The following is a 13,657-nucleotide window of genomic DNA, read 5'->3' on the forward strand; positions in this document are numbered from 1 at the left end:
TTATCACTAATAGAATTACTAACATTATTACTTTTCTTAAAAATCTAAAGTATTATAATTATTATCATATTTAATATTTCTTTAATATTATTATAATTATTATTTTCGTTAGCAAACAAATGATATATATATATATATATATATATATATATATATATATATATATATATATATATATATATATATATATATATATATATATATAATGCATATAACATAACAAAATTAATAATTTTATATACAAAATGAATATAGGAAACATATACATATTACTAATATAAATATGATATAACTAATAAATTCATATATATATATATAATTGTTCGATTTCAATTATGTATATTAATATATATACAAATGATATAGGTTCATGAATCCGAGGCCAACCCTGCAAATTGTTCAGTTCCGTCGTATGAATATTTTTACTACAAAATATTGTAGTGTGAGTTCATTTGCTCCCTTTTACTCTTTACATTTTTGGGACTGAGAATACATGCATTGTTTTTACAACTGCTTTATTAAATGCATTTGAAAATATATTTTGAACTGAGAATACATGAAATGCTTTTATAAATGTTTGACGAGATAGACACAAGCAAAACATTCCTCAAATGAATTATTATGTAGACAGAAGTTCCGTAGATTATTATTGAATTAGTTGGACGTGATAATTGCCACTAATTGTTGTGAATATTTTCCCTGATTATTATTGCTTGGTAACCTAAGAATTAGAATCGGGTATGGCCCTAATTCACGCGAATCCTAAAGGTAGCTACCGGGTTTAACACCCCCACCCAGAATGTTCACTAGACGGAAGAGCTAGTGGGCGTGGTGTGACGATCGCTCCAAATCCATATGGATGAACACGTCATTCATTGTTCATTGCGAGGTATTTGACCTCTATATGATACGTTTTGTAAACATTGCATTCTTTTGAAAAGGCATACCATAAATGAATATTTAATTCCAAGGTTTTCGACATCTGATGATTTCTACATATAGACAATCACCGTAAATAATAGTTTACAATAATACTTCCGTTGACAATGCAGTCAAAATAGATACATGATGATGGTTTTGTGAATGCAACGTTTTCTTGAATAAAGCATGCAAGACTCAATGCACATAGCTTGTATAACATGTAAGCAAACAGCAGAAGACTTCTAGGGAACCTGAGAATAAACATGCTAACAAGTGTCAACACAAAGTTTGGTGAGTTCATAGTTTTAATGTTTTGCATAATCTGTACATAAAGGTGGACCACAAGATTTCAGTTGTTTCATCCAGAAATGTTTATCAAAATATTCTACGAAATTGAGCACCCTGGTAACTAAACTTAACGTATATATAATTTGTACCCTTTGTATAATCATCTTAATAAATACACACAAACCAACGTGTACGCTTCTCAAATAGAATACGTCCGTTAAAAGGCTAGTGCTCTAGCTCGGACGGGGATATCAAGCCCTATGGATCCATATACTACTACTCGCGCCCACCAGTTCTTATAACCGGCAGTTACTAGTTACCAAAGCTAAGGGATTTTCGGTTCAAACTCAGTGTAGAATTTAGTATGTACTTGTATCCATTGTGTTTAAAATAAAGTGCATGTATTCTCAGCCCAAAAATATATATTGCAAAATCATTTAAAAAAGGAGCAAATGAAACTCACCTTAGCAGCATATAAAGTCGTTCACCAAAATGTGACTGAAACTCGGATTACCAAATAACCGTAGATCTCAACCTAGAGAACATATGTTGGTCAATAAATGTCTATCAAGCTAGGTCAGGTCATAGTGTATCATAATCCTAATGCTCGAGATCGACATACAAAAGTTATCCAAAGTCGTTTCAAAAAGTCAATTTTGACAATAGTTCAACAAAACGAGACATACCTTATATAAGGAGTCATTTACTCGGTTGGTAATATTTAAAAGTTCACTTTATCAATCTCGTAAACAAGTTGTTTAAATCTTAATTGCAGATTCAAAAGTAATTTCAATCAACGTCAATCATAATTCAGTTGATCATATCTTTTAATCCGTTCATCGAAACTATTCGGTGTCTAAATGAAAAGTTATTGATTTTTCGCCAGCTTTCCGAAAACATGTATATCATATACCTTTTACCAGTAATATATGTATTTAATTCGTGATTCATTATAAACTGTTTAACGACGAAATTTAGCATACAAACATGTATAAATATATATACTCTAGCACTAGACATGGATACACAATTAATGTATAAAAGATAAAATATAAATACTTACGTATCAATATTGTGATTCAATATTGCAGAAAAGTACGTAGACACAACATAGATGATAACAGTAGGTTTGACTTGTAAATAATACCCATGAACATTACCCATAACCTCCATAGCTATAACCCATAATTTCCTTAACTTTATCCCGCTCAAAAACCTATTTTTGAAAGTGACACGCTCATAACCTCGTCGTAGTATTTTATGTATATTACTAATTAATAATTAATAATACTAATAATTAATAAGATTAATAATAATACTAATCTTAATAATAATAATAATAATAATAATAATAATAATAATAATAATAATAATAATAATAATAATAATAATAATAACAATTTAAATACGGAGGAAGTAACATAAATAAATATGTGTGTGATTGAAATGAAATCGTTTGAATTTATAGAACCTTTTCTGAAAAAGTACCCCATGCGATCGCATGAGATTTGTGCTTCAAGGCCATGCGATCGCATGGCACCCTGGGACAGCTCACAAATTTTTAACTTCTTGTTTGTCGACATAATATTTTATAATATATATATAATATATATAATTTAAATAATTAATTATATATTATATTAAATTCATGTGCATAGTTGACTTGTAATTTTCGTTCCGATGACTCGTACGTTGTCACTCGACTTATGTCCCGGTTCCAGTTTCTTGAACGCATTTTTGTACGCTTAGAAAACTCGCAATTTACGTTTTGTGATTCGTACCTTTGTCAAAATATAGTCTTAAATTATCAATAAACTATATAATTCAAAGTGTATCTTAAACTTTAGAGTGTTTTGATCATTTACTTCTATAAATCGTTGTCTCGCTATTTGTTAATATATATATAATAACAAATCGTTTTATGACCAAGTTAATATATATTTTCAACATTCATAAACACGTTTTAAATATACGTCGCAAGTTATTCATATAATTAATATTCCAACTTATCATATATATTCAAATAAATATTTAAATCAATAAGTTTAATGTACAGTATCAAATAATTAATACATTGTTACGTTTTCAAGTTATAGTATATATATGTATCTATATACATATAATTGTTCGCGAATCGTCAAGAATAATCGAAAGGTATTTGAATATATGAAAGTAGTTCAAAAATTTTGAGATTCAGTTTTACAGACTTTACTTATCGTGTCGAAAACATTAAATCATCTAAAGATAAAGTTTAAATTTGGTCAGAAATTTCCGGGTCATCACACGTGGTGTTTAGTACTTCGAAGTTTATATGATTATTATACAGACGAGATGTTCTGTTTTAGGGATATTATTTATGCGCATTATATGTTAAGGTCGGTTACCAAGCCAAGCTATGAAAGCAAAGTGAATGTTATGTATCGAGAGAATGATTTTTATACACAGGTTATGTGTATGAGATTTTGTACACGAGAAATGTGTACGGTTACTACGATTTATGAAAAATGGTTTCGTACACGAGAAAGGTGTACTGTATTTAAAAGATATCGCATGTACATTACAGGTGGGTATAGGATTCGGGCCCATTTGTACCATGCAGCATTTAAATCTTGCGGTCTATCAAAATGATGAATTTTATTGTTTACGATAAACCTATGAACTCACCAACCTTTTGGTTGACACTTTAAAACATGTTTATTCTCAGGTATGAAAGAAATCTTCCGCTGTGCATTTGCTCATTTTAGAGATATTACTTGGAGTCATTCATGACATATTTCAAAAGACGTTGCATTCGGGTCATAGAGTTCATCAAGATTATTATCAAGTCATTTATAGTCTGGATATATTATGAAATGGTATGCATGTCGTCAACTTTCAATGTGATGAAAGTTTGTCTTTTAAAAACGAATGCAATGTTTGTAAAATGTATCATTTAGAGGTCAAGTACCTCGCAATGAAATCAACTATTGTAAATCGTTTATAATCGGTATGAACGGGTCCTTTCACAACAAGTTAACTATTCATCATCAACGAATATAACCAAACATTCATAATAATCTTAATTCATGTTATTCCCATCACATGACCTATTATGAAGATTTATAAATACATTTGCAAATGGTCTGTTGTATTCATGACCATAGGTAAAAGTTGTTGACTAGTCACATTATTTTGTTGTCATAATCATAACAACCGACTTAAGATTTTTGGAGTGTTATATAGTTAAGTGGTCGCAGTCTCAAAAGCCCACCACTCTAATTCCTACGCCAGTACAACTGTACAAGTAGTTAAATAACTTGCTGCCTCCAAATGTTATACTATCGTTACCAAAAATAAGTGGCAGGTGAATATCTTGTTGGGGGTACAAACATGTAGTAATTGTGAAGCAATCACTACGCTTAAGCAACCCTATTTATATTTAAATTCTGTCAATCTGTCCACTCTTATCTTCACCTCATTTTCAAATATTAAACGCATATTCAAAATCAAACTCTTAGATTCGCATTTATTTACATTTATTTGTTTGTAATTCCGGGGACACTATTTTTATTTTTTTGTTGTTGATCTCACATGGTGAATATTACACTAGGGCCTAGGCTACTCTTAACGCAACATCAAAACCATGCGTCAGATGAGGTGGACAAATGAGGTGGACAAACAGACATTAGGTGATGGAGTGAAACGCCATTAAAGTAGCGTGAAATTTTGTCAATTTTGGACGTGCGTCAATTCTATTCCGACGAAATCAAAGAAAGACGTGACATAAATATTGTCCAATCAGAATTTAGCAATATAATTAACTTATTTTTTTTTCATATACAACTTTCAAATAAATTTTACCACACCACCGTATAAATATTTGATACAAAAATTTGACATTTTGAATTAATGAAGGTCACAATGAAGCACACAAAATTTTTGTTATTTATATATTTATATTACAAAAAATAGGAGTAAAAACCAGGGAGTACAAAATACTGTAAAATGTTAACTTTAGGTGGTCATTACTCATTTGAGTAGTAACATACAAAAGTCAAAACCGTGGGATATCCAATTTAAGTAACGAAAGATCCAACGGCTAAAAATAGTTTGGTCAAATCACTCATCTTCTTGATCCCCAAATGGATGCAGGTTTTTGCCATCAATAAAACCAAACTCGCAACACACACACACACACACACACACACACACACACAAAAACTGTAGAGAGAGATACAAATTGGATACAGATTTCTATAATATAAAGTGAGAGATTCACAATACACAGATCTAAAACCTAGATCTGAAATCTTTCATTTCTCAATTTCACCTTCAATTTCATGATATGGCTAATCGATTCAATTTAGGGTTTCATATATGGATCTGTGTTTTCTTTCTTTTGTCAATCCATGGCTTCTCGTTCTATCTCCCCGGTGTTGCTCCACAGGATTTCTTCAAGGTACTGTTTTATCTCAATATGATTTGTGTTATTGCTAGGGTTTCATGAGTTTTTGTTTTGATTTTTTTAATTAGTTTGGTTGTAACTGTAAAATGTTGCTGAATCTTATATATTAATGTGTTGTATGTTAAGATCTAATGATATAACTCATGTTTGTGTACACTGTTCGATTAAATCTGAAGCTTTTGAATAATTTAGCTTGTGATTATAGTCTGTATACATACATTATAAGGTACGGAGTATGAAATTGCTATATGTGCATGGAATTAATCTAATATGAAAAGAAAGATAACAGTTGGGCTTATTAGCATTGGGACCCCATAAACTGTTTGTTTTTTTTTTTTTTTTTTTTTTTGTTTGAACGGCAAGTTTTGCATCAGTGTATCATTTATTTCAACGACACTCATCATTTGCACACACACGCGTTCGGGAGGAAACCCGAATCGCATTACAAGAACCCGATCCCCATAAACTCATAATAGTGCTTAAATAGTAGATCTATTTGTATGTAATCTCCTGTATGCTTAGCAAGTGGGTCCTACATGCTTTGTGGAGAACTTTTGCTTAAGAACTGTAATTTCTGTGAGATCTCCCAAATACTACCTGATATGTATATGTACATTAATATATGTATATGTATATGCATAATGCAGATCTTTAAACATGTGAAAACATGTTGCTATTGTTATAATATAAGATACAGCCATAAAGGCAAGGCAGATCTCATTGTTGATAATGTTTTGGTAATGGGAAAAAATATCGTCGATTTAGCAGAGTAGAAATAGTTTGTTGATTCTAAACTTAGTATGTGACTATGTGTGTATGTATATCCTTGTGTATATTAGCAGATGGTGTTTCCAATATTGCACACATGTTTTTCAGTATTTTCTATGATGATAACTCATCGTTGCTAAACCATAGACAAATGTGTGAGTGTGACATAGACAAATTTGCGATGATAACTCATTGTTGTTAAACCGTAGACTTCATTGCTAAATTATAGACAAATTTGCGAGTGTGACAATGAATTTTATGCATGTAAAACGGTACATTTGGTCAAACATTGCTTGTATCCCACAATGGGATCCCATATCATATTTTTCTCTTTTTTATATAAATAATCCCGTAGACGATCTAGATTGGAACTCTATGGTATGTCTTAAATGTAAAGTCAGTTATTTTTATGGAAATTTTAAAGAGTCTATGTGAGCTGGATAAAAGCCTCTGTAGATGCTAATCATTTTATAGAGTGTGTAAATGTTTCTTATTCTTCACACATTGATAATATTGCTTACACATTACCTCACACAATGATAATATTGGGCCTCACGCCAGCTTATTAGCTTTGGGGCCTCACACATTGATAATATTGCTTATACAATACTGGATTATATTACATATAAGATTCTGAATCTTCACCAAAGTGGGTCTTACATGCCTGATATTGTTTAGAACCTTCTTGAGTAAAAACATGTTGGTTTTGTGAAGACGTTATAAATATACTGCCTGATATGTGTCATTTGTGTATGAACCTGTGAAATGTTTTACTATGATTATGAAATAAGTATAAGCCATAAAGACAAGATACATCTTTGTTAACAAACTTTTAATATAGATTCGAAACATAATTGAGAATATAACCAAGTAGAAAGTATCCGCCGATTCTAAATTTACTGCGTGACCATGTGTGATTGTATATCCACAGTCCACATATAATTTTTGTTAACTTGGGAATTAATGTTGATAAAGCCAATATCTTGTGTATGTTGTTATTTCCCTTTTAATTAACCTTTATTGAACCGATGACAAACGTGTCAGTGTGAGAATCAACTTCAAGCATTACATTGTACCTTTTGTAACTGGAAACTTAATGGCTGTCAATGGTAAAAAAATGTTTACATTTCATTAAGGGTTTAAATGTCAGTTTTTGTATATTGTTGTATATGATCTAGTTTGGAACTATATTGGATTTACCTATGACCTATGTATTAAATGTAAATCAGTTCTTGTTTTATCATAAGTTGTACTGCATATATGTGAACTGGAAATAAGCTTCTGGAGATGCTAATTTTGTTATAAAATGAGTTAAATGCTTTATTTCATGTTGTAGGGTGATAATCTGAGGGTTAAAGTAAACAAGTTGGCTTCAACCAAAACTCAACTCCCTTATTCATACTACTCCATCCCTTATTGTCGTCCAAATAAAATAGTTGACAGTGCTGAGAATCTTGGTGAAGTTCTTCGTGGTGATCGTATAGAAAATTCTCCTTATGAGGTATATATTGCAGTTATTGGAGATTTACTTCTGATTATGTATCTTGCTACGCTATGTTCTAATGACATTTGCATTGCAGTTTCAAATGCGAGTGCCACAGATGTGCAATATTGTATGTCGCATTGTACTAAATGAGAAAACTGCCAAAGAGTTCAAGGAGAAGATAGATGATGAGTACAGAGTTAACATGTAAGGCACTTATTATCTGAAGTATAATTTAAAATTTACCTCGGGGTGTTTGGATCTGCGTTTTAAAAAACTGAGAAGTTTTAATAATTAGGTTTACTGTTAAATTATCTGATTGTTTAGAGGTTGAATATTTATTAGGTATTATATAATTGTAAAACAACTTTACCTATTTAACTCTAATTTTAATCTGAATGTAACAGATATATATTCTGTTTCCTTATGACATCTCTCATTATATAAGATTGTTATGTTTAGAAACAGTAGTTAATTCAATAAAGAATTAGAAGTCAACAATAGTTATCTGATATTACAACTTCAGATAACAGAAACACGTCTGAACACTCTCATGCATCAGATTCTACTTGTATGGATTATCTAATTGTGACTATTTTAGTTTCATCTAATCTATTTCAAGCCGCATATCCTAACATCCATAGCGTTGTACTGCCATTTCTCGGTGTCATTAATTTTCCTAGCGTTTATCGACAGGATATTGGACAATCTACCTTTGGTTGTTCCAATGACAAGGTTGGAAAAGGATTCACCCGTTATATATCAGCATGGATATTTTGTTGGACGCAAAGTACAGTATGCGGGAGTAAGCAACAAAAAGCCCTTAATAACTAAAGATTATTCAACTGTGAATTATTAGTATTTAAATCTGTTGGTATTTCTTCTAACTTCTGATAATTAATTGCAGACAAAGGAAGAAAAGTATTTTATCAACAACCATCTGACATTCACTGTCAAGTATCACAAGGACATTCAAACAGACTCTGCTAGAATTGTAGGATTTGAAGTTAATGCTTTCAGGTAATAACGCTTTTGAAAGTTGTAAGCTTGACACAAAGAATATTTCGGAAGCTATTTTTCCTTTTTCTTTCCATTTCATTAACTTTATAAAGATAACCGGAAGTCGCATATCCATAACTCATAAGTAAATGGGGTGAAGTGCCAACTATAGAAACTGACCGAGTTGTAAATTTTTTGGTTGCATTCAGTGTGAAGCATCAGTACGATGGAGAGTGGACTGACAAGACCCGCCTTAGTACATGTGATGCTCATGCAAAACGGGCGGTCACAAGCTCTGATGCTCCTCAAGAGGTTGAAAATAAGAAGGAAATCATCTTCACTTATGATGTCGATTTCCAGGTGAGTCATACTAAGGATATCACACCAACCTTTACCCGTAATGTTATTTTTAATAATTAGAGATTGCAGTTTTGACCCATTTATTTTTGAATGAGTTATTTGGATTGCATTGCTGTATTTTTTATAAACTGGTCAAAGGTTTTAAATCAAAAAAGTTTATTACTTTACATGAAGGGGGAATGTGTCAGATGTGTCAAAATGGAAGAGTGTTATCCATAATCTATTTTCAATGCACAGAGCTAGTAGTATTCAAAGATGTAATTTTTGTGGTAATATTGTATTTATGGTGATATTTAACACGTTACATATCTGTTGTGTTGTTCTAACATGTTCTGAATGAGTCTTATCAACCTGACCCATTTTGACATGTACATTTCTTTGTTCCGCAGGAGAGTGATATCAAATGGGCATCCCGATGGGACACTTATCTTCTAATGGCAGATGATCAAGTTCACTGGTTCTCAATTGTTAACTCCCTTATGATTGTTCTATTCCTCTCGGGTATGGTGGCTATGATCATGTTAAGAACACTTTACCGTGACATCTCCAAATACAACCAATTAGAAACCCAAGAAGAAGCCCAAGAAGAAACCGGCTGGAAACTCGTTCACGGTGACGTTTTCCGTCCACCAACCAACTCAGACTTGTTATGTGTTTACGTTGGAACCGGTGTTCAATTCTTCGGTATGATATTATTCGCCATGATCTTTGCCGTACTCGGGTTTTTATCCCCTTCGAACCGTGGTGGGCTAATGACAGCCCTACTTCTACTGTGGGTCCTCATGGGTATTTTTGGTGGGTATGCATCGGCCCGTCTTTATAAAACATTCAAAGGAACCGAATGGAAATCAATCACTCTCAAAACCGCTTTCATGTTCCCGGGAATTGCGTTTGCCATTTTCTTTGTTCTCAATGCTCTAATTTGGGGTGAAAAATCATCAGGTGCTGTCCCGTTTGGTACCATGTTTGCGTTGGTGTTTTTATGGTTCGGGATTTCAGTTCCGCTTGTTTTCGTTGGAAGTTATATTGGGTTTAAAAAGCCTGCAATTGAAGATCCGGTTAAAACCAATAAAATACCAAGACAAATACCCGAACAAGCTTGGTACATGAGCTCGGCCTTTTCGATTCTCATTGGTGGAATACTTCCATTTGGTGCTGTCTTTATCGAGCTCTTTTTCATATTGACCTCAATCTGGTTACAGCAGTTCTACTATATCTTCGGTTTCCTTTTTATCGTGTTTATCATCTTAATCGTAACATGTGCCGAGATCACAATTGTGCTATGCTACTTCCAGCTTTGTAGTGAGGACTATCTTTGGTGGTGGAGATCGTATCTGACATCAGGTTCATCTGCTTTATATCTGTTTTTATACACAATTTTCTACTTCTTCACAAAGCTGAACATCACGAAGCCGGTTTCTGGTATTTTGTACTTTGGGTATATGTTGATTGCATCGTATGCATTCTTTGTACTCACCGGTACAATTGGTTTCTATGCGTGTTTCTGGTTCACGAGGCTCATTTACTCTTCGGTGAAGATTGATTGATTGATTGATTGATTGATTGATTAATGAAATGAAGGGAAACAATTAGTAATATGTAGTTTCTTGATGTTTTATAGGAAGTTGGGCTCTACTTTATTGATGTTTAGTTATATAAATTGTTTCCTAATTGAGCCTTTTTTGGTACTTGGATTTTGTTATATGGATGATTTCGGATATATGCTGCCTGCTTAATATGTATTTAGAGATTTAGAGATTTAAGAGGATTTTCAAATGATCTTTTCTTCTTTCTTTTTATTGACGTGTATCAGGATTCTGAAATTTGTGTGTTAAGAAGTGTTGTTGAGTATTGTCTGAAATCTTTTGTTTTTGTGTTCTGAAATACATATACCTTAAACATGTCTTCTAATGAAAACTAGTAACAAGAAAACCATACAAAAAACTAAAAATATCTTCACTAGCTCATACTGGCTCAATGTCCTTAAGTAGTCCAACCACTTGTTGCATACTTGGCCGCTTTGATGGGAGATCAGCTGTGCACAAATATCCGATTTTCAAGCCCTCCATCATTTGACCTTCATCACCCGTGCTTCGAATCTTGGGGTCTATGGCTACCGAGCCACGGTTCATTCTTACAAGCCTTCTAACCCAACCCACCAAGTCTTGTGCTTTCGGGTTATCATCATCTGGATACTCATCACCAACGGGCTTTTTACCCGTTATCAGTTCAAGAAGAATCACCCCAAATCCATAAACATCGGATTTTGTAGTAATTACTTCATCTGGCGAGGTGTATCCGGGAGACCTACAAGCTCGGTCATCACTTGCACCATTTCCGAAGATTCTCGCTAGCCCAAAGTCAGATAATCTTGGTTCAAGATTGTTATCAAGATAAACATTAGTAGCTTTAACGTCTCTATGAATGATTGGCCGTGAGCATCCATGGTGGAGAAACGCTAACGCACGAGATGTTCCTATAGCGATCTTGTGTCGGAACTGCCACGTCATCAAAAATGCCTCGGGACCCACATTTTGAATATTGTTTTCATCGTTTTCTTGATCTTCAGATGTATCGGTACTCCAATCTTCATTCACATGAACTCCAAAAGGACGATCATACAATAAGTTATGCAAATTCCCATTTTCCATATAATCATAAATTGCGATTCTTTGTTGACCTGCTAAGCAAAAACCCATCAACGAAACAAGATTTGGGTGTTTGATCCGACCCAAATACTCGAGCTCACTTGCAGCCTCTTGGTCAGTCATGTTGGACCCATGGATCAGAACCTTAATCGCGACATGACCCCCACCAGCCAAAAACCCATGATAAACGGGCCCGAACCGACCTTCATCCAAAAGGGTATCTCGGTCAAAGTTTGACGTAGCTGATAAAAGATCCGAGAATGTAAATTTCAACAATGGCTTCTCAAATATCACTACAGGGACTAAAGATGCAACCTTTACATCTGCTACCCAAGTGGTCGAATCCGCTTTGAATGAAAACGGGCCTGTAATAACATTTACTTCCTTACAAGACTCTATAACATCCCACAGTCGCCTTTTTTTGCGACAATAAAAAGCTAAAAGTAGCAAACCAGCAAGCAAGGAAGTTAAACTGACTGCAAGAACCAAAGCAAGCTTGATTCCTCTATGTTTATTTTCTTTTTGTTTGAAAAAATTAGGGTTTGCAGCAAATGGACAACTATTTGTTGAACCAATGAACGCGGTTTGAATAGTTTTGGGTGGGAATCCAGAGTTGCAAATGGTTAAATTGTTGTATGAAAAGTTGAATCTTTCCATCCGGGGAAGTCTTTTGATAAGAGATGAGGGTATGTATCCAGTTAAGTTATTGTTTGAAAGATCAAGATTTTGGAGTGTTTTGAAGGGCAACAATGGGATATCACCAACAAGATGATTACTTGAAAGATCGAGTGTTTTCAAAAGAGTTAAAGTCGAAATCTTGTCATTAATTCGACCGATTATATTGGTTTTCGATAGATTAAGGTACTCTAAATAATTGAGTTTATCAATGTTGATGAAACTTTGTTTGGAAAACCTGTTTTTAGCTAGATTAAGGTGTTTAAGTTTATAGGCTTGGCTTGACTTAATGAAAAACATTCCACTAATCTCATTATCAGATAAATCAAGATGTATCAAATGTGACCAATTAAAAGATGAACTGAAATTTAACTGTGAAATATCACCTTCAAACTGATTACTACTTAAATCAACAACTTCTAATGGCCCTTGAAAGATTTCAACAACAGAACCCATGAAAAGATTCTTGGATATGTTCAAGTAAGTTAAAGAAACCATTTTTGAAAAATCAGAACCCCTTCCTTTGATCAAATTTCCAGCAAGATTTAAGCTTTTTAGCTTAGGAAGTGCAGAAGGAAAACCTTTAGGAAGACTACCATGAAAATTGTTCATAGAAAGGTCAAAAGAAGTCAAAGAGTGGAAATTTATAAATCCAGATGGGAGATTGATTGAGAACTTGTTGTTTGAAAAATTAAGGCTTTTGAGTGAAACTAAGCTCCAAAAATCAGATGAAATATTAGTGATTTGATTATTACTCAAATCAAGAAATTGAAGCTTTTTTAGTTTGCCAATTGTGTTTTCAGGAATTGGGCCAGTGAGGCCTAAATTAGGAGCTACAAGACCAACAACATTTGGGTGGTTACCATCACAAGTTACACCTTGCCATGAACAAACAGATGAAGAATGATTGTAAATATGAGAGCTTTTTGAAGAATTTATACCCATTTTGGTAAAGAAAGTAGAGATTAAGAGCTCATCTGATTTGGGTACTGTGTGTTGTTGCTGTTGACCATGGTTTGACTTCAAGAAAAGTGTTAGAATCAAAATATAACCAAATAAAGTAAACCCCAT

At 33.2% G+C, this 13,657-nt stretch overlaps 2 protein-coding genes across 2 annotated transcripts; one reads left to right on the plus strand and one right to left on the minus strand.

Moving 5' to 3' along the window:
• The first annotated feature begins 5,388 nt into the window (after positions 1-5,388).
• Positions 5,389-11,062, plus strand: LOC139871565 (transmembrane 9 superfamily member 8-like). The gene is made up of 7 exons (XM_071859268.1): positions 5,389-5,647; positions 7,758-7,922; positions 8,002-8,111; positions 8,601-8,709; positions 8,812-8,924; positions 9,113-9,263; positions 9,653-11,062. The coding sequence occupies exons 1-7, from the start codon at positions 5,534-5,536 to the stop codon at positions 10,808-10,810; spliced, it is 1,920 nt and encodes a 639-aa protein (XP_071715369.1). The 5' UTR covers positions 5,389-5,533; the 3' UTR covers positions 10,811-11,062.
• Positions 11,063-11,227: 165 nt separating this feature from the next.
• On the minus strand, positions 11,228-13,657 carry LOC139873511 (probable LRR receptor-like serine/threonine-protein kinase At2g24230). Its single transcript, XM_071861439.1, has one exon. The coding sequence runs from the start codon at positions 13,655-13,657 to the stop codon at positions 11,228-11,230; it is 2,430 nt and encodes an 809-aa protein (XP_071717540.1).

The sequence above is a fragment of the Rutidosis leptorrhynchoides genome, chromosome 10 (genome assembly GCF_046630445.1).
Source record: "Rutidosis leptorrhynchoides isolate AG116_Rl617_1_P2 chromosome 10, CSIRO_AGI_Rlap_v1, whole genome shotgun sequence".
In the NCBI taxonomy this organism is placed as follows: Eukaryota; Viridiplantae; Streptophyta; class Magnoliopsida; order Asterales; family Asteraceae; genus Rutidosis; species Rutidosis leptorrhynchoides.

What these genes read in the sequence shown, in the direction of transcription:
- LOC139871565 (XM_071859268.1), top strand. Translation starts at nt 5,534, where the DNA reads ATGGCTAATCGATTCAATTTAGGGTTTCATATATGGATCTGTGTTTTC. An exon ending in GATGAGTACAGAGTTAACAT is followed by an intron (nt 8,112 to 8,600) that starts GTAAGGCACTTA and finishes GTTTATCGACAG; the next exon opens with GATATTGGACAATCTACCTT. An exon ending in GCAAAGTACAGTATGCGGGA is followed by an intron (nt 8,710 to 8,811) that starts GTAAGCAACAAA and finishes AATTAATTGCAG; the next exon opens with ACAAAGGAAGAAAAGTATTT.
- LOC139873511 (XM_071861439.1), bottom strand. Translation starts at nt 13,657, where the DNA reads ATGGGGTTTACTTTATTTGGTTATATTTTGATTCTAACACTTTTCTTG.